The sequence below is a fragment of the Trichosurus vulpecula genome, chromosome 3 (assembly GCF_011100635.1).
Source record: "Trichosurus vulpecula isolate mTriVul1 chromosome 3, mTriVul1.pri, whole genome shotgun sequence".
NCBI classification, from domain to species: Eukaryota; Metazoa; Chordata; class Mammalia; order Diprotodontia; family Phalangeridae; genus Trichosurus; species Trichosurus vulpecula.
The window spans coordinates 28,461,271-28,479,977 of NC_050575.1; the positions used below are offsets into that span (position 1 = coordinate 28,461,271).

The following is an 18,707-nucleotide window of genomic DNA, read 5'->3' on the forward strand; positions in this document are numbered from 1 at the left end:
CACAAACATAAAGGGGGGACAGTGGAGAAAATAAAGGGAATTATGAGTAACCACAAGTTACTGAGAGCTTTTAGTATCTGTCCAGAAGAATACAAATCAACCTCCAGTCCTCGGTGTTGTTGATGTTCAGTCAAGTCCAGCTCTCTGATTCCATGGACCATGTGATTAAAGCAGAGGTTAAGTGACTTTCCCAGGGTCACACAACTAGCGTCTGAGGTCAAATTTGAACTCAGGTCTTCCTGACTCCAGGCTCAGTGTTGGAGATCCAATGAGACGTCTAGCTGCCCTCCATTCCTTAATTGATCCTTAATTAAACCTTGACACTATAGGATAGTAAGATTTTCAAGTATGGAAAAAAAGATACTTGAACTAAGATGGAGAATAGTGAAAGAGGTAAGAGGAAAGTGTGCTGTAATTCACGAAGCAATGTAGCACTTATTTAAATTCTGGGCTTTGGAATAAAAATCCTGATAAGCTCTAGTTCCCATGTCCTCCCTGCATTAAGGACCTAGGCACTGTACGGTCTTGAGCAGTAGCCGCACAACACCCGCGTGTGAACACTAGTGGGCCAGATTCATAGCAGAGGTCCAGGTAGTAGCTGTCATTCAATGACCGCCAACACTAAGGGCTGTGCCCTGCTCGCCCTCCAGATGTCTACACAGCAGTCTCGGGGTAGAACGCGGTATTTGATTCTTTAGCCGTTATAGCGGAATTCATTTCAATGCTTCTCCCATCGGTTTGTGTTTTTGTTCTGTGCCCCCTATTGGGGTCAGACCTCCTGGAGTGGTTTTTGTTTGCCGACAATGTGACGTGTATTCTAAGTCTTGGTCTTGCGTTGTTTGGCAGGCCAGTCTGTGTTCTTTCAGTTCATGGTTTTTTAAATTTTGACTTTATCATCTATTTCTTTCCAGAGTGAAGCCTCTAAAGCTGCTTCGCTGTCTCTGTTGTCTTAGCTTTTCTTACCTCGACTTTCCCCAGGCCATGAAGAACCTTTGCGACACGGTCCTTCCTGACTTGAACCCGCTGTGGGGTTTTTCTGGACCAACCTAGGGATCCTCAGCTGGATCCCTGGGCTCTCCCGACCTTGGCGCGTCCTCTCTCCCCCACCCCTAGTTTGCTTGGTGAGCTGCCCTCACCTTGAAGGCCGGTCCTTAGCACATGATAGGCGCTTACTAGGCCGCAGTGACCAGACGGGCGACCTCCTCGGAGTAGGGGATTGGACAGCCGCCATCAGTGAATGAATACCGATGAAGCATCTTGTGGGCCCTCACTCCGTAAAGGCCTTAGCTAGGACCCCTGCTCTCCAGCGCACGTTGGGGGGGGGGGGGCGCCATGCTGCGTCCTTGATGTTTTTGCCGTTGACCAATCACATCGAACCATCTGACGGTGTCAGGGACTTGGGCCTAGAAAGGCTGAGGGGAGGTAGGGGTCACGATTTGCCTCGGAGGGCTCGCCTGGACCGGGCGGCCCCTTCCCCACAGGAGCCCCCTTGCTGGTGGACACTGCCCGCTGTCCCCGGGCTCTGGGGTTCAGGCCCCCGGTGGAGGTGGTGACCGTGGTGGGGGCAGTTTGGTCTCCCTCCCTGCGGCTAAACTAAAGGGGAGTAAGTGCTTTACATTTGGAGCAGGGCTCTTGGCAGCGCACCACGCGCCTCCCCGCGGCCGAGGCCGCAGGCAGCACTAGAAGGGGCCACTGGGCTTGTGCTTCCATCATAACAGGCGTTGAGCCAAAACCACCGGCTTCATCTGGTTCACAAGCCAAGAGCATGCTAAATGAATGCCTTTCCTTTCCATCCCGGCGGGAACCTCCCTCCGCCCCCTTCACCACACCCAAGATGGCGGCTGGGGGTCGCGGCTGGACGGTTCCAAGATGGCCGCTTGCCCGGACAGTCCCGCCTCTCGCTCGCCGCTTCCGGCGGCCGGAGAGCGAGCTCGGGCTTCGAGCCGATGACGCAGCCGCGCCTGCGCCCTGGGCGGTGGTGGTGGTGGTGGCGGCGCCTGCGCCTCGCCGCCGCTATGCGGCTCCTGTGGTGGCCCCTGTTGCTGGGGGCTCTGGGGCCCGCGACCCGCGCCCTGGTTGGTGAGTCCCGACGGGGAGCCGGGCGGAGGCTGGGGATGAGATGTTTGTCTGCGGGCCCCGGGCTCTGTGCTCCCGTGACGCCTAGTTTCCGGGCAGGGGTCCGCGGGCGGCGGGGGGAAAGTCCGGGGCAGAGCTTGCTGGGGGCACTTCCGCCGACCTCCGTTTCTCCAGATGTCCCGAGGGCTCTAGGGCCCCCCCTCCGCCTGAGCGCCTGCCGGAGCGAGAGGAGGAGGGGCCGGTGCGGAAGGTGGGGGTGGGCTTCTCCTGACTCGCCGCTGATTGAGCCGACCCGCCGGTTTAGAAGCGCGGACACAGCCGCAGGGTTTGTTGTTTCCACGGCACTGTCGGGCCGAGCGGCGTTTGAGGAGAGGGTCTTAGGGTTTAGAGCCGGAAAGGAGCCGCCGTCGCCCGGCCCTGATGGCCTCTCCATGTGGCCCGTCCAAGGCCGGGTTTAAGCCCTGGACCTTGCTCTCCTACAGCGCATCCTCATCCCTCCGGGCTTTCCCATCTGGGCACAGCGCGGGGTGCGGAGTACTGGGTTGGGAGTCCGACAGAAGCTCCCTCCGCTGGTGCGGGTGATTGCCTCCTGCACCTCTGCAGATTGCTAACTTGTTTTGGAGGCTGCGAGAGGTGACAGGACGTGCTCGTGGCCACCAGTGACCTGTGACAGAGGCAGGACTTGATCTCGAGGTGTTCCGGACCCCAGCGTCAGGCCTTTCTCCCCCGTGCCCCGTGACGTCTCTTGGTGTGAAAACATTCGGCAGGGCTAACGATCAAATAAGAATCGCTGTAAATAACCAGGGCACGATACGCACAATTCCTTGGTATCCTTGTCCCTCCCCACAGGGCGCCGCCGGAATGCCAGGCCTTGGAGAGCCAGAGTTTATTTCCTGCCAGTGCAAAAACAGTTTATGGTTCAGAACTGTAGAGCCGCTTATTTGTGGTACACAGCTCTCCAGTGGGAATTTAGGTAGCCTGAGATGCTCCCAGAAAATCTGCTGCTCTGATCCCGGGTTTAAGTTCTTACCAGAACGCAATTTGGAATTTTATTTTTAACCATTGGAGTCCTGGGAAATAGTACCAGGGGTGGGACTTTATGTGTAGACGCTGTGAAACTTAGCACTGTTTTGTCGGTTTCCCTTCGCCTCCCCAAGTGAAGTTTTTTGGTGCTCCATTAATGTAAAGGAACCTAGGGTGAGACTCTGTGTATTTGTCACTGGGGATCAGCCTTGTTCAGCTTGGTGAGGTCACCAGAAGGGTGACCGCAGCAGGACTGTTCAGCCACAGCAAATCATGAGGTCTAGACAGTGCCCTAAAGCATGGAGGGGGTTCATCTGTGTTGGTTGAGCTTCCACACTGATGACATCTGGGATCCTTCATATATGAAAAAGGTAAAGTTGGATTTAGGACAAAACAAGTATTATAGCAGAAGTTAGAGTTAACCTAATTTTAAGGCTTTTTTTTTTGCAAACAGGCAATACTAGGGAGTTTATGTTTTAATTGAATGTGATGTATAATTGAGTTTAAATAATCAATTTAAGCATAGTAAGTGGGAGGTTTAACTAGATAGCAGTTTTTGGGAAAGATTGGCCTTGACTACAATTTTACAGTGAGTCAACCATGTGGGGTGATAGTTTCTTTATGCCTTGACCCAGTCTGACCACATCTGGAATATTTTGTTCCTAACTGAGCACCAGATTTTAGGAAGGACAAACTGCAGCTTTGCCCGTAAGAGAGTGATCTGGATGGAAAGAGGACTGGAGTTCATTCCCTTTGAAATAACTACTGCTGTTTAGTTAGAGAAAACAAGACTGAAGCGAAACTTGTTAACTGTATTTGAGGATTCGAAGGACTATCCTCAGTAGAGGGACTAGGACCCAGAGGGCAGAACCAGAACCAGTTAGAATTTGCAGAGGTCAATTGGGTTTGGTTTAAGTATGATGTCTTAACAATTAAAACTACCTACTTAGCATGCTTTGGAGAGTAGTAGATATTCACTGGGACAGCTAGATGGCTCAGTAGATGGAGAACTGGGCCTATAGTCAGAGCTGGTTTCAGATTCTTCCTCAGACACTTATTAGTCGTGTGACCCTGGGCAAGTCACTTAACCCTATTTGCCTTAGTTTCTTCATCTGTGAAATGAGTTGGAGAAGGAAATGGCAGATCACTCCAGTGTCTTTGCTGAGAAGACTCTAAATGGGTCATGAAGAGTGGGGCAGGACTGAAAAAAGTGTCCGAAGAGCAATAACAGCTGGAAAACCACTGACGGCAATAACCATAGTACCTGAAGAGCAATCACAGCGGCAATACTCGCCATCACCGGGTGTTTTCAAATGGAAAGTGGGATGTCAGGGGCGTTGCAAGGCAGTGGTATCAAACTCAAACAGAAATGGATCTTTGTGGGCTGCATATGGACTAACATCATCTGTGTTGTTGTTGTGTAGTTTCCACAAACTAACATCATCTGTGTTGTACTACATTTTTGTTTTCATTTCCCAATTACATTTTAATCCCTGTCACCTCAAGTTTTAACACCTCTGTGGTAGAGGATATCTTAGATGCTGGCTGAGCTAGAGGACACTGGAGGTCCTTTCCGACTCTCAGTGTTCTGCCATACTGTATATTTTGGATTAGGTCCTATGTGTTTGTGGGATGGGAAAGAAAACTTGGCCTTTGCCTTTGAGTTTATGAGATATAAGAATAATTAGAGAATATAACATAAGTCTTTAAATTATTGACAGGAGGAGCAACTGTCATCTTTGGACCTTGTTCCATATTCCTGCTGCCAGTTATCAACTACTAATTTTTAAGATTTATTGCCTAAAATTTTACTGATTAGAGATCTAGGTTCTATCTTTTTAAATACAGCTATCTCCGGGAGGCTTCCAGTCAGACATAACATTAGTAGTTCTTTGTGGCCTTTTCCCCCCTAGTGCCTACCTGATACCACTGAACTGATAGGCTGGTCACATTAGAGAAAAGATGGGAATGCTTCAGTACTACTGTCTGGGAAGGGCTCTGGGCAGCTTGAGCATAGCTAAGTAAGATATGGTAAAAAGGGCAGGAACAAGGAAGGTGAGGCCTCAAGAGAATTTCCCTCCATGAGACCTTTGAAAGAGGCTAAAGTTCATGGTCAAAACTGTATTTTCACATAGTTATTGTTCTAAAAGGCAGATGGTACCAAGGACTTGGGTTCAAATTCAGTCTCTGGTGTGCATCACTGTGTAATCTTGGACAAGTCCCTTAACAACCCTTAGTCTCAGTTTCCTTATCTGAGTCCCTTTCAAGTCCCAGATCTGTGATCCTAGAATGGAAAGTGCATTGGACCAGTAGTCAAAGAGTTGGGTTCCAGGCATAACTCTTCTACTTATTATACAACCCCCGGGTGATCAGCTTTCATGTAAAACATCAGGGCTCATTTTATGGATGAGAAGATTGAAGCCCAGAGGCTTGTCCACCTTGTCCAAACATCACACACCAAGTTAGTCTTAGAACTACAGCATGAATCTCCCATTTGTCCAATGTCCTACACTCAACTAACTTTTCACTTTCAAATGGAAATAATATTTACTGCCCTGCCTCCTTCACAAGGTTTTTGAGAGGATCAAACAATACTGTATTTGAAAATGTTTTTGTGAAATGTAGTGCTTTAATTGGTCTTCATTTCATCTATTAAAAATGTAATTAAAAACTGATAATGAAGTATTAAGTAACGGTATTTTTTCTAACTGGATAATGAAATGTCCTCTAAACAAGAAGCAGGAAATTCAAAATGACATACACATTTTAATTTTTTTTCTGCTGCCTTGAAGGGGCCAATAGTTCTTAGGATAACTTAGTGGAGGCAGTACTTTCCTTATTTAGTACAGTGAGATTTCATTTCCTACTAAAGGTATATTGAAGAACGTTCCAAACAATAAGAATGATAGTAATAAGTAACATTCACATAGTGTTTTATGTTTTGCAGAATGCTTTACACATATTATCTCCTTTGATCCGTAAAACACCCCTTTGATGTAGGTGCTGTTATCTCCGTTGTATAGATGAGGAAACACAGTGAGATAGGTTGAATGACTTGCTCAGGGTTCCACAGCTAGTAAGTGTCTGAGCAGATTTGAGCTCAGGTCTCCATGACTCCCAGTCTAGCACTCTATCCACTATGACAAATATTAATATATATGGACTTTCACTTATTTTGAATTACATTTTCATTACAGATACACTTTTTTTTTTTTTGCTGTTGTTGCAGAGGAAGGTGAAGGCTCATTGTCTGAACAGCAGAGACACACTAAAACTGAACTACCTCTCAGTCCAGATGCTGTCCATGAAGAACGTGAACTTGGGCAGACAGAACAGTACAACACTGGCGAAATAGCTTATGCACCCCTGGGAAGTGAGGGAAATGGTGATCATTTAATGTCTTCGATTCCAGGAGAGGCGAAAGACAGGCGCATCTCAGACCTCAGGACTGGCAGTTGTGATGCTGGAGCTGAAGGCTCTAAGTGCAATATCGGAGAGAGCCTTTTTTCTCTGATTACACCTGGAGCAAGCGTTCCCGATAAGGGAGAAGACTATAACGTGGTTCTGGAAGCTGTGCCCACAAGTCCACCACCTAAAGAGGACTCTAACAGTACAGAGAGTGTAAAAACCCCAAAGGTGAATTGTGAGGAGAGAAACGTTACTGGCTTAGAAAGTTTCACTTTGCAAATTCTAAATGTTTCACAGGTAAGCAGCGTAGCATTCTGACGTTTGTTGTGCTCCCCCTCCCCCGTACTCTTTTTATTGACTTGTACTCTTGAAGAATATGCTTTATTCTTTACTTCTGAGTATAGTGAGTGTCTGCTAACTGCACCTGTGCACATACAAAGAAGAAGGAATTGAAGCATCTCAATTGAGTCTGAATTATGACAGTGGGTAATAGTTAAATGAAGAGAACACACCAAAGAAATCCCCTGTTCTCTGAATCTAGTCACTTTAATTATCTGATAGCCAGCCTTCTAGTGATGAGCCTTTCTGTATCAGCTGTACAGATACATAGTTCATCATTGATTCAGTATTTGAAGCATTTTTAGTCTGGTGTAGGATCTGCCAGAGGTTGAGCACAGAGAGATTCACCTCCATATCACAACAAGGCATAAGAAAATGTCTTTAGTGAAGGCCTGAATTCTTTACATTTTTACACGGCACATTGTTCTGTGCAACTTAGTCCCTGGGGGAATAATATCTAAATATGCCGTAGCTATATAAAACTACAAGGAGTTTTTTACTTCTCACAGGGTATCAGAACCAATATTTAGTTCATAGTGGTGAGTAAGATTTTCTAAGATAATTGTTTAGAACATGCATAACTTACTGGTGAGGCTAAATATATGAAAGATTATAATTCTACAGAGAAAGTCAGCTGGTAGTTTATATAAGAATTTTGTTATTTTGATATTTTTTAAAAAGTTAAGAGCTGCATGTATTGAAGTAAACTTAGATTCTGAAGGCTGTTTTCCTAATGTAAAGGTGAATCGGAGAACACAAGGATTCTATTTTCCACTATCGGGGTCAGTTATGATACCATACTCTACCTGCTTCATGACAAGGAGAAATTCATTTTTGTTTGCTGACTCTCGTCTTTAGTGGCCAAGGGAGAATAGTGCCAAGTGGACACTGATGGGATTTGAGAATTTCATTGTGTCTTATGTGAATGATTACAGGGCTCCTGGACTGACCTAAACTTCCATTGAAAGAATCAATCATTCATAAGATGATCACCATCTTCACCCACAATAGCTCAGATCAACTGCTAAGACAATATCTTGATTCTGAGAATTGATAAGGTGAACATTAATTATGGTGGTTAGGATGATGTAATCTGAAAGTAAATGCATATATGGCCATGTCCTCTGGAAATAGATATTGTTGGGTTTATGCAAAATTCCAGAATAACTGTATTGGTAAAGGAGAGTGTCAAGAAGGCTTAAAAGGAAGGTATTTGTATCATTTGCCCCCTACAACAGAGCCTTTTTACCAAATCCTTAATACATATGTTTTCTCTTGTCGCAGGACCTGATGGAATTTTTAAACCCAAACAGTAGTGATTGTACATTAGTATTATTTTATACCCCTTGGTGTCGCTTTTCTGCCAGTCTGGCTCCACATTTTAATTCTTTACCACGAGCATTTCCATCTCTTCATTTTTTGGCATTGGATGCTTCTCAGCATAGCAGGTACCTTTTTATCAAGTGCTTTTTATAGTTGATGAATTAAGTTGATTGTGAAAGACTGCTTTTAGTGACAGAGAACAGGCTTTGTAGTTAGGAAGACCTAGGTTTAAGTCCTGCCTCTGACTTGCTCTTTGATTCTGGGCAAGCTTTTTCCACCTTTCAGTGTCTCAGGCAATTTCCAGACTGTCCAACAGTAGTAGAAGCTATAGATAAGAGATCTCATACTTCACCATTGCACCCCTCCTTCCCAAAAAAATTTGGTTATAATGATTACATATAGGATATTAACTGATTAAGGATAGAGAAAGAAGAAATGGGTATAAGTTCCAGCATAAGATAAATATAGTGGGGAATCAGTTTATACATTTTGGTGTGGACTTGTGAATTAACTGGTATAAGGAAACTTCTGGTTGAAGAATACTGTCCACCAAAGCAGATCAGTAACTCAGAGCCTTAGAGAGTTGCCTGGAGCAAGTGAAATTAAAATATTTTCTCAGGGTTGCAGTATTGTCAGAGGTGGGATTTGAACCTAGGTCAAATTGACTCTGAGGTAGTAATACTGAAGACTGTTAAATATTGAAATGGTTTATTAAGAGAGGTTAATCTTTTTCTGAAGTCTTTTAAAGCTGTAATTTCTCATTTGTATGTTACCCTCCTAAGTTCCTTCAAGGCCTGAATTTAAGAAATAATTAGAAATGTGACATCTCTCATGTTTGAAAAATTTAAGCTAAGAATATGTTAACATTTACATACTATAGGTAGGTATATCTAATAAAATATTTGTTTACTCAGTAGGTTTTTACATAGATTATTTTTAATTCTGATCTTTCTACCCCAATGGTGTTTCAGCTTTATTTTATATTGTTTTGATTTTTCAAAAAATATTCAAACTGCACCTAATATTCATTGAATTTTTGACTAATAAACTTGTTCAAATATTAATGTCTTTTCCCTAAATTAATGATTTTTTTTAAAAAAGTATAGGGAACTTCTTGATGAGGAAAATTCTTCTAGCATAGAAATCAGCACCTGTTCTGTAACTCAAACTGCCTGCAGACCCTGAGAAGTTGATGACTTATTTAGCTAGGGTTACGTAACCAGACTAGTCTTAAATCCAGGTCTTCCTGACTTACAGGCTGCTTTTCTATCCACTATAGTATACTACCTTTCACAGGGATGATAACTCACGTTTATATAGCTCTTTAAGTTTTGCAAAGTGCTTTGAAATCCAGGTCTTTAAGCTCTGTGATGATAAAGCATTTTGAAGGTACAATAAAACCTTACCAGTTTGTACTGTACTAGTTCTGAATGCGTTATTATTCTGCTTGGGCTGATTATGTTATACTGTGACTGAAGAAGGGGATCCTTAAATAATAGAATAAACAAAAATGCAGTTTGAGTATTTGACTTTAAAAGATGAAACTTTTAAAAAATCTGTTTGCATTACTTCTTTATATGTGCAAATAAATCTTTAACAATGTATTTGCAAATATTAAATGCTTACTGTTTATCAGTGCGCTGTGCTAGGATTAGGGGATGTAAAATTTAGATAAGACATATTCCTTGCCTTTGTGGATTTCTTTTTCTACTACGTGAATAAGAAAAATAGAGATAAGATAATATGCAGCAATACAAGAGAAATACATGAGAGAGATAGAAAACAAAATGCTTAATGATGGGGATCAGGGAACATGTCAGAAAATTTGATTCTGCAACTCATAGATTTAAGAGTTGGAAGGGACTTTACTGGTCATCTAGCTCAGAGGTGTCACATGGTCAGCAAAACTGCCAAGTGAGGCCTGAATTAGATAAAAATATAATTGGGAAATATTTAACAAAAAATAAAAATACAATAAAACATAAATGATGTTAGTTTGTGGTTTTCTGAATGTATAGCCTGCGGGAATCTGTTTCTAATTGAGTCTGACACCACTGATCTAGTCTAATCTCCCCATTTTACAGATGAGGAAGTGAAAGTATGGCGTTATGATACTTGGGAAAATTACATGTCTAAGCTCTAAGACAGGGCTGTCCAAAATGTGCCCCGTAGTGTGATTTCAGTGGCCCGCCAGCAAGCATAGAAATTTACATAAATGCTTTAGTAAATGAAGCCAAGGAAGCTGAGCTACCGCAGAGCTCTCACTAAAATGGCAAATCAAAATATGTTGTCTGTTGTTTCAATAAAAACCGAGGTTGGACAGCCCTGCTCTAAGGCATTGCTCTGCAAAGAATTTGACGTTCCATACTGTTTAGTACATTGCTAATTGCGTGTAGTTACTGAATTCTTAAATAAAAAACATTTTCTACAAGGATTAATCCTTATAACTGAAGGCTTCAGCAGTTAAGATGGTACGATGATGAGTTTGGTGATGAGTATATGTTGGCATGTATATGATACTAGCTGATGCCTTAAAGAGCCTATAAATTTATAAACTGAATGGCATAAATTTCTTTTGGTCAGAGGAAACTAATTTTGCTTATTTTTTGGGGGGGGGGGTGAAGGTAGGTCTGGACCTGTGATTTCATTTTTGTAGGGAATTCCAGGTGGGAAAGGTCCCTCCAGCCCACAAAGATTAACAATTATTTTGTAGTTTGCTCGTAGTCGAGTCAGCAAGTCAACAGCAATGACTACTATGTTCCAAGGTGCTATGTTAAGGTTGAGTATACAGAGAAAGGAAAAACGTTTCTGCCCTCAAGGAGCTTACGGTCTAATTGTCACACAACTAATATGTGTCAGAGATAGGACTTCCTTATGCCAAGAATGACCCGCTGTCCGTTACCCAGAAGTCTCACACATGTGGCCCACAACACTCCTGAGTGTGGCCTCAGATTAAAATTTAATTGGGAAATACTTAACAAAATAAATGGAAATACAGTAAAAGTCAGTATGAACCTGTCGAGATCCTAATGTAGGCTTTTGTGGCTCCCATTTCTATGTGAGTTTGATGCCGCTGCACTCAAACGCTTGAGATTGTATTCATATTTGTTACTTATTGTTACTTACTCATGTTTGTGATCCATTCCTTTTTTTAAAGTCTGTCTACCAGATTTGGCACCGTGGCTGTTCCCAACATCTTGTTATTCCAAGGAGCTAAACCGATGGCGAGATTTAACCATACGGATCGGACGCTGGAAGCGCTAAAAGCCTTCATTTTTAATCAGACAGGTGTGTAAGAACAGTGTGTTCTAGATAAATGATGACTTGTAGCTTTGTTGAGTTATTTCTCTTAAATGTTTAGTTTTTAAATCCCTCAAACATTTTTTTTCAAATGCCTTGTTATTTTGGGCACCTCCCGAGTCCTGGGGATACGGATCTAATACAGAGCGCCCATATCCGAGAGCAGCGTTCACTTACTAAACTTCGGTGCCTGTGCATGATCGTTTAAAGAGGGTGTCCCAAAAATTTTAGTTCAGTTTTAAGCTTTTAAAGCTTACAGATGGAGATGGGACCGAAGTGGTGGAATAGTAGGAAGCGGTACGACTGAACTCCCCTCGATTTAACTCTTCCAAACACATCTGGAAAATGTACTAGACTGAATCCTGATGGGGGAAATCCAGAAAAAGTCCCAGAGCATATATCCTGGCTTGGCGTAGGGAGATAGAGGTTTGTAGAGAGTGGGACACGTTGGATCGGGGCACTCTAGCACCCGGGCCGTGCACCAGGGCAGGAGGAGGTCTTAGAAAAATAGAGAAAGTAAAAAAAGTGTGCTCTGCCTTCAGACTCTTAGCAGTTCTTTCTTTGGGGATGGAGAACATTTTTCCCCATGAGCCCTTCAGAACTGTCTTGAATTGTGTTGCTGAGAATAGCTAAGTCACTCACAGTTAATCATCGTACAATATTGTTGTTAATTGTGTACTACTTCTCTTCTTGAAGAAAACATTCATGATATATAGGTGTGAGGCTTCTACATTGTTTACAAGCCTTTGGCCACTCTCAAATTTTTTTGTATCATATACTCCTTCATGGGTTTTTTTTTGCCATCTACTCCTATCCTTAACTTTATATTGAAGTCACCAAATATTAAAGTGTATGTTGATTCAGTTTGGGGAATTTTATTGAGACATTTGTTGAATTTACTCTACCTTTTCATGCTCTATACCAGGGGCTATTTTACCTTTTGCCTTTTATTTTCATTGCCAAGTACAGTTCCTGGTACATAATGAACACTTTAAAAATGCTTGTCAAAGGAGTTATTTTTACGGTGGCCTTTTAGGTTGGAAACCAGATTTAAAATTTTTTCTTCTATTTTTATTGATGCCTTTTGATATTACATCACAATAATCTCCATTATGTCTCCTCCCCACCCCGAACATCCCCTCGTAATAAAGATTTAAAAAGGAAAGAGAAAAAAAATAGTTTAAATAGAAAGTAAATAAAAAAATAGATTCAGCATGTAACTTTCACAGCTGTATCACATGTTTGTGATTCCTTCTGGTCTTCTCTAAAATCTCATTTTTTGAGGGGGAGGGAGGAAGATCCTGTTTGTATCTTTCTCATCTACATTTAAAGGAAAAAAAAATACCCTTGTAATAAATATGCATAGTTGAACAAAATGAATTTCTACATTGTCCATATCCAAAAATGTGTGTCTTATTCTGGTACTTAAATCCATCCCCTGTTAGAAGGTGAGTAGCAGAGATAATCATCTGTTCTCTGAAATCATGGCTGGTCATTGCACTAATCATAGTTCTCAAGCCTTTCAGAGATGTTTGTATTTACTGCGTTATTATATGAATAAATTATTTTCATGACTCTGCTTACTTCAGTTGTATTAGTTCATATAGGTCTTCCCAGGTTTCTCTGAAACTCTTTAGTAATTTCTTAAGGCATAATAATATTCCATTATATTCATATACCATAATTTGTTCAATCATTACTGAGTTGATAGGTACCCTCTTGGTTTCTGGTTTCTTGCCACTACAAACAGAGCTACTTTAGATATTTTTGTACACAAAGGTCCTTTTCCTCTTTCTTTGATCTCTTTGGGGTGTAGGCCTAAATAGTGATATTCCTGGGTCAGTGTATGCAAGTTAGTGACTTTTGAGGCATAGTTGCAAATTGCTTTCCTGAATGCGTAGACCAAATCTCAGCTCTACCAGCAGTATTCATGAATATCCGGTTTCCCCTGCACATTTGTTATCTCTGTCAATCTGGTGGGTGAGATGGAACCTTAGAGTTGCTTTAGTTTGCACTTCTCTATGATTTGCAGCATCTTTTCATATATTTTTTGATAGTTCAGGTTTCTTCCTTTGAAAACTTTCTGTTCATATCCTTTGACCATTTATATTTTGGAGAATAGCTTGTGTGGAAACATGATTATAAGGGTGGAGAACTGAGAGGGTGAGGAGAAAATGGTCAGCAGCAAGTGAGAGAAGCGTAAGAAAAGGAACAGTGTCCCGTAGAGAGTATTGTCAGGGTTCTGTCGTGGCCAGAAGATGGAAAGTGAACTGATCCAGGATGAAGACAAGTTTACTGAGAGGATCATAGCTTTAAAACAAAGAGGAGGAACCTTAAATCTTTCATAACTGGGAGATTAATTTATTGAAAAAATTAAAACATTTTTTATTAGCAGGAATGTCATAAACCTCCTAATAAGCATCAGTATGATTATGTTTGACATTGTATCATATGTTTTATATGTATTATGCCAGGGACTCATTTTTGTACCTGACCTTCAAAGTTTTGGCATACAAATTTCAATAATTTTGCGCTTAGGAAAAGTGTCCTGATTCCTTGACCCCTGCCAAATGAAAATTTTAATTCCTCCATTTCCCACAAAGCCCCTAATTCTTAAAATTTTTTATTCAGTTATTAAATATTTCTGCTGCTCCTTTCCCCTGTCTCCTTCCCCCAAGGGGTGAAGGAAAGAAAACAAAACCCTGGTAATAAATAAGCACAGTCAGCAAAACCAGTACCTGTATTGACCATATGCAAAGAGGTGTATCTCATTCTGCACATTAGTCCAATACCCCTCTGGACTTTTTCATTGCTGATCCTCTGGAATTATGGTTGATCATCGCATTGATTCCCCTCAGTTCTTTCTGAAAAGAATACATGTTAAATTCTTGGAGCTTTGTATGTCTGACTGAAGAATGAAGGTCTGAGTTTTGCCTTTTTGGAATTAGAATGTGTATTTGTAGGCTTTTTTAATATTTTGCAGACTAATACTAGAGCCTGACTTTTGGGCTTAACTGGAAAAGAAAAATGTGTACATGTTGTTCAAAGGTTTGAAAACACTTAGAACATAAATGTGAGATTAGATAATTCTTTGGGGTAGGCAAGCTAGTCTAGCTGAAGCTGCAAGCTACCCTGAGGAGACAGCATACGCCAGCAAGTCAAACTCTGGTTACCATCTCTACTACTACCTCTTCTCAGACTCCAGTGGAGGTAGTCCAAGAACCCAGAACTTTGGAACACCATTCTTGCTTCCAGTTCAGCGCTGATAACACTTACTGAGGGGACCAGTCTTTGTGAAGAAGGGGCCCACTTTCCTTGCCACCAACACCAACTTCTGACCATTTGCTCAGGAGGCCAGGAATGGCAGCACCCCCAAGACCATTAGTCCAGATTTTCTAGCCCAGCCCCCAAAGCCAGGGAAGTAACCTCAGTGAAGGTGTGTCTTGGGGAAGGCTTTTCTATGTGCTGCAGCCCCTTCCTCCCCATCAGCCACAACTGTTGGAAGACTTGGGAAATAAAGTTTTTTCAGTCTTGGCACTGTCACGTGGTTCAGCATTAGAAACATTATCAGTGGAAATGACATTAATGAACAGGCATTACCATCCACTTTTGCTGCTACAAAGGATCCTTCTGACTGCTAGCTGAACTCTATGTGTTGTTTCTTCCATTAGAATATGAGCTCCTTGTGAGCAGGTACTCTCTTGCTTTTTCTCTTTATCTCCCCAGCGCGTTGTTTTGCACATAGTAAATCCTTGATAAATGCTTTTTCATTGCTTCATTCATGGGTACCTTAGAGATCAGCTAATTTGACCTTCCCCCAATACAGAAATCTTTCCTTCACAATATCCCTGATATTCTTAGTTATGCTTAGGAGTACAGATGAAAAGTGTGCAGACTCTGGAAATTTTACTCTCTACTATCATAGTGATACTACTGAAATGGAATATAAGTAAACTCTGGCAAATTTTTTTTTTTAAAGTCTAGTATATTTGTTGAAAAAGCAAAGAAAATGGTATTTTTAGCTGTGAGAAGTTGAATATTCATGCATTGAGTCATTCATTAATTACGTGGTGGAGAGAAAGGCCAAGTTACTCTAATGGAAGTTTTAAGAACCACAGAAACAGGAGAGGGAATTTGGTGTGAATTCTGTCCTTTTTTAAAGCTAGCCTTCTATTTTGTGTGTCCTACTGAAATCCTTGGTAAAGTTCAGTTGTAGGCATTTTTTTTTTTCATCTATCAGATACTGACTCATTGATTTTGTTTTCAGGGATTGAAGCCAAGAATGATGTGGTAGTGACTGAAGATGACCAGATAGGCCCTCTTCCCAGCACTTTGGTGAAAAGTGTGGATTGGTTGCTTGTATTTTCCTTATTCTTTTTAGTTAGTTTTATTATGTATGCTACTGTTCGGACCGAAAGTATTCGATGGCTAATTCCAGGACAAGAACATGAACATCCAGAGTAATAATAGACTGAAATATGAAATTGGAAAGATTAATTTCAATCTTTGCTTTCAGAAACTTATACTGAAATTCCATTGTTTTCCACATATTCTATTTTAACTTAGGTTAAAATAATTTTGCATTTGAGGTACTGAATGTGCAAAAAAAATCATACACTAGTGTTGTATACTAGTGTTTCAATAAACATGAAAAGATTCAGAAAAATCATTTTTGTTTTTTAGTGCTTGGAGTTAAAGTTTCAAGGAACTTTAAATGTGAAAAACTATTGTGTATACAGAAGCAAATGAGCACAGTAACCTAGTGTTTGACAAACCCAAAGATCCTAACTTCTGGGGCAAGAACTCATTATTTGACAAAAAAATGTTAGGGAAACTGGAAAACAGTCTGGCAGAAACTAGGTATAGAGTAGACCAGCATTTCATACTGTATACCAAAATAAGCTCAAAATGGTACATGATTTAGACAGATGCTATCATAAGCAAAATAGTGAAATGTGGAAGAAATTACCTTTTGAATCTATGGATGGGGAAATGTTCATGATCAAAGAGAGAGGTTCAAGAGGCTCATAAGGGGTAGAAGGGTTAATTTTGATTACATAAAATTAAATAGCTTTTCCACAAACAAAACCAGTGCAGCTAAAATTAGAAGAAAAGCAAGAAATGGGGAAAAAAAAATCTACATCGTTTGGTAAAGGTCTCATTTCTAGATTATATAGGAAACTGAGCCAAATTTGTATGAATAAGAGCCATTTCCTAATTAATAAATTATCAAAGGATATGAATAGACAGTTCTCAGAGGGAAGAAATCCATGCTACCAGTGGCCATATAAAAATAGACATCACTGATAGAGAAATGAAAATTAAAACAATTTCGAGGTTACTACCTCACACCCATCAGGTTGGCTTAAGATGACAGGAAAGGAAAATGACAAACCTTGGAGGGTATGTGGGAAAAGAGGTACATTAATGCACTCTTGGTGGAGCTGTGAAATAGTCTAGCAATTCTGGAAAACAATTTGGAGCTCTTCCCCAAAAGCTTTTAAACACCAAATAGATCAAAGAAAGAGGAAAAAGACCCAGATATACAAATTATTTATAGTAGCTCCCTTTGTGGTGACAAAGAATTGGAAATTCAGGGGATGCCCATCAATTGGAGAATGCCTGAACAAATTACGGTGTTATGAATGTGATGTACTTTTGTGTTGTAAAAAAAATGAAGGGGGAAGAAAGGGATGATTTTAAAAAAAACCCTGAGAATATTTGTTTAAACTGGTGCAAAGTGAACTGAGAAATTAGGCAGGAGAACAATTTAAAATAACAAATATCGTGAAAGACTCAGTAACTCTATCAACACGAAGACCAACCACAATTCCAGAGGACTCATGATGAAATATGCTGTCTGCCTTCAGATAAGAGAAGCAGTGGACTCAAAATACAGATTGAAGCAAATTTATTTTTGGACATAGCTAATGTTGAAATTTGTTTTACATGACTATATATTGGCAATGGGTTGCAGTTTTCTTGCCTTCTCAATGGGTAGTGGAGGGGAAGGAAGGAAGGAGAAAATTGAATAATAAAAAAGCTTTTGAAATGAAGAGCTAATGAAAAGATTTCCAGGCAACATTGTCTTTCAGAGGCAAAAATTCTGTGGCATAAGTTTTAGAAAATTTATAATTCTAAGAACTTAGGTTTTCTGTCCATTGAATTTCTTTTTAAAAACAATTTTGAAGTCCACAACTGATGTTCTTTTATGGTAAGATCTTCCAGAAATGAAAACCTATTTGTTACTTCCCATGTAGCAGCGTATTGTTTCATGTCTTTCCATTTGAAACAATAAAGAGTTAAGATAAATTAGATCCTGATTGTGTGCTTTTCTTTTGTGATCGTTACTTAAGTTCAGTTCTCAGTATGTATTTGCAAACAAAATAAGGTCATGAGAATTTCTTTGGGTAAAGCAAAAGATTAAACAAATCTGATCTTTGTAGCCAGATCATGTTTACTACTGGTTTCCAAACCTGATAAAGTAAATTAAACCGACAGAATCCCTTCTTTGTGTTAATACTAATGCTAGTAGATTTTAGTTTCATGATTTAGCTTTGGTACATGGCATCCATGATTTCATAGTAGTGGGTACTCTGGCCAACAATTTGAGTTTTATTCTTTCTGCTGCTTTTATCCTGTGACTCTCATCCTTACCTCTTCATAAAAATCCTTCAGAGGAGAAGCACCTAATATTCTGAGGTCTTGCTGTCTTCTTTTAATATCTTTGAGCTATCAGATATTCAGGTCGTTCATCTGTTGCCTTTTCACTCTCCAGATGACCAAACCAACTATTTTTTTTTTGACGTAACCTGATTTAGCAATGTAATGAATTTGGTTGAAAATGAATAATACATTTGCTAAAGATGATGAGCCAATAACTTAGGATCCTAGATTTAGAACTGGTTGGGACTTTAGGGGCCATCTAAAGGGGCTATCATTTTACAGATGAGCAAACCGAGGACTAGAGACGTTAACTAACTTGTCCAGAGTCACAAAGTCTAAGATTTGAACCCAGGTCCTTTGACCAGATTAGCGTACTTTCTGTTGCCTTCCATGTTGTCTCTTAACTCATCCCTGCATATCTTATTTATGTCTCTCATAACTAACCAAAGTTTGCAAAGGAATTACAGAGATCAAAAAGTATTAAGCAGGGGTTAGAAAAAAAGGCAAAAATAATCCTTGTCCTCAAGGAACTCATGTTACATTAGGGGAGACTGTAAGTAACTAGTTACATA

General features: G+C 40.8%; 1 protein-coding gene across 1 annotated transcript; it reads left to right on the forward strand.

Moving 5' to 3' along the window:
* The first annotated feature begins 1,933 nt into the window (after nucleotides 1-1,933).
* Nucleotides 1,934-17,786, forward strand: TXNDC15 (thioredoxin domain containing 15). The gene is made up of 5 exons (XM_036748922.1): nucleotides 1,934-2,079; nucleotides 6,329-6,804; nucleotides 8,131-8,294; nucleotides 11,327-11,457; nucleotides 15,737-17,786. Exons 1-5 carry the CDS (start codon nucleotides 1,947-1,949, stop codon nucleotides 15,931-15,933), a joined length of 1,101 nt encoding a protein of 366 aa, XP_036604817.1. The 5' UTR covers nucleotides 1,934-1,946; the 3' UTR covers nucleotides 15,934-17,786.
* The last annotated feature ends 921 nt before the right edge of the window (nucleotides 17,787-18,707 follow it).

Excerpts from the sequence above, each read along its gene's own strand:
- TXNDC15 (XM_036748922.1), top strand. The coding sequence starts at position 1,947 with ATGACGCAGCCGCGCCTGCGCCCTGGGCGGTGGTGGTGGTGGTGGCGG. Across the intron at positions 6,805-8,130 it reads AAATTCTAAATGTTTCACAG|GACCTGATGGAATTTTTAAA; the intron begins GTAAGCAGCGTA and ends CTCTTGTCGCAG. Across the intron at positions 11,458-15,736 it reads CTTCATTTTTAATCAGACAG|GGATTGAAGCCAAGAATGAT; the intron begins GTGTGTAAGAAC and ends TTTTGTTTTCAG.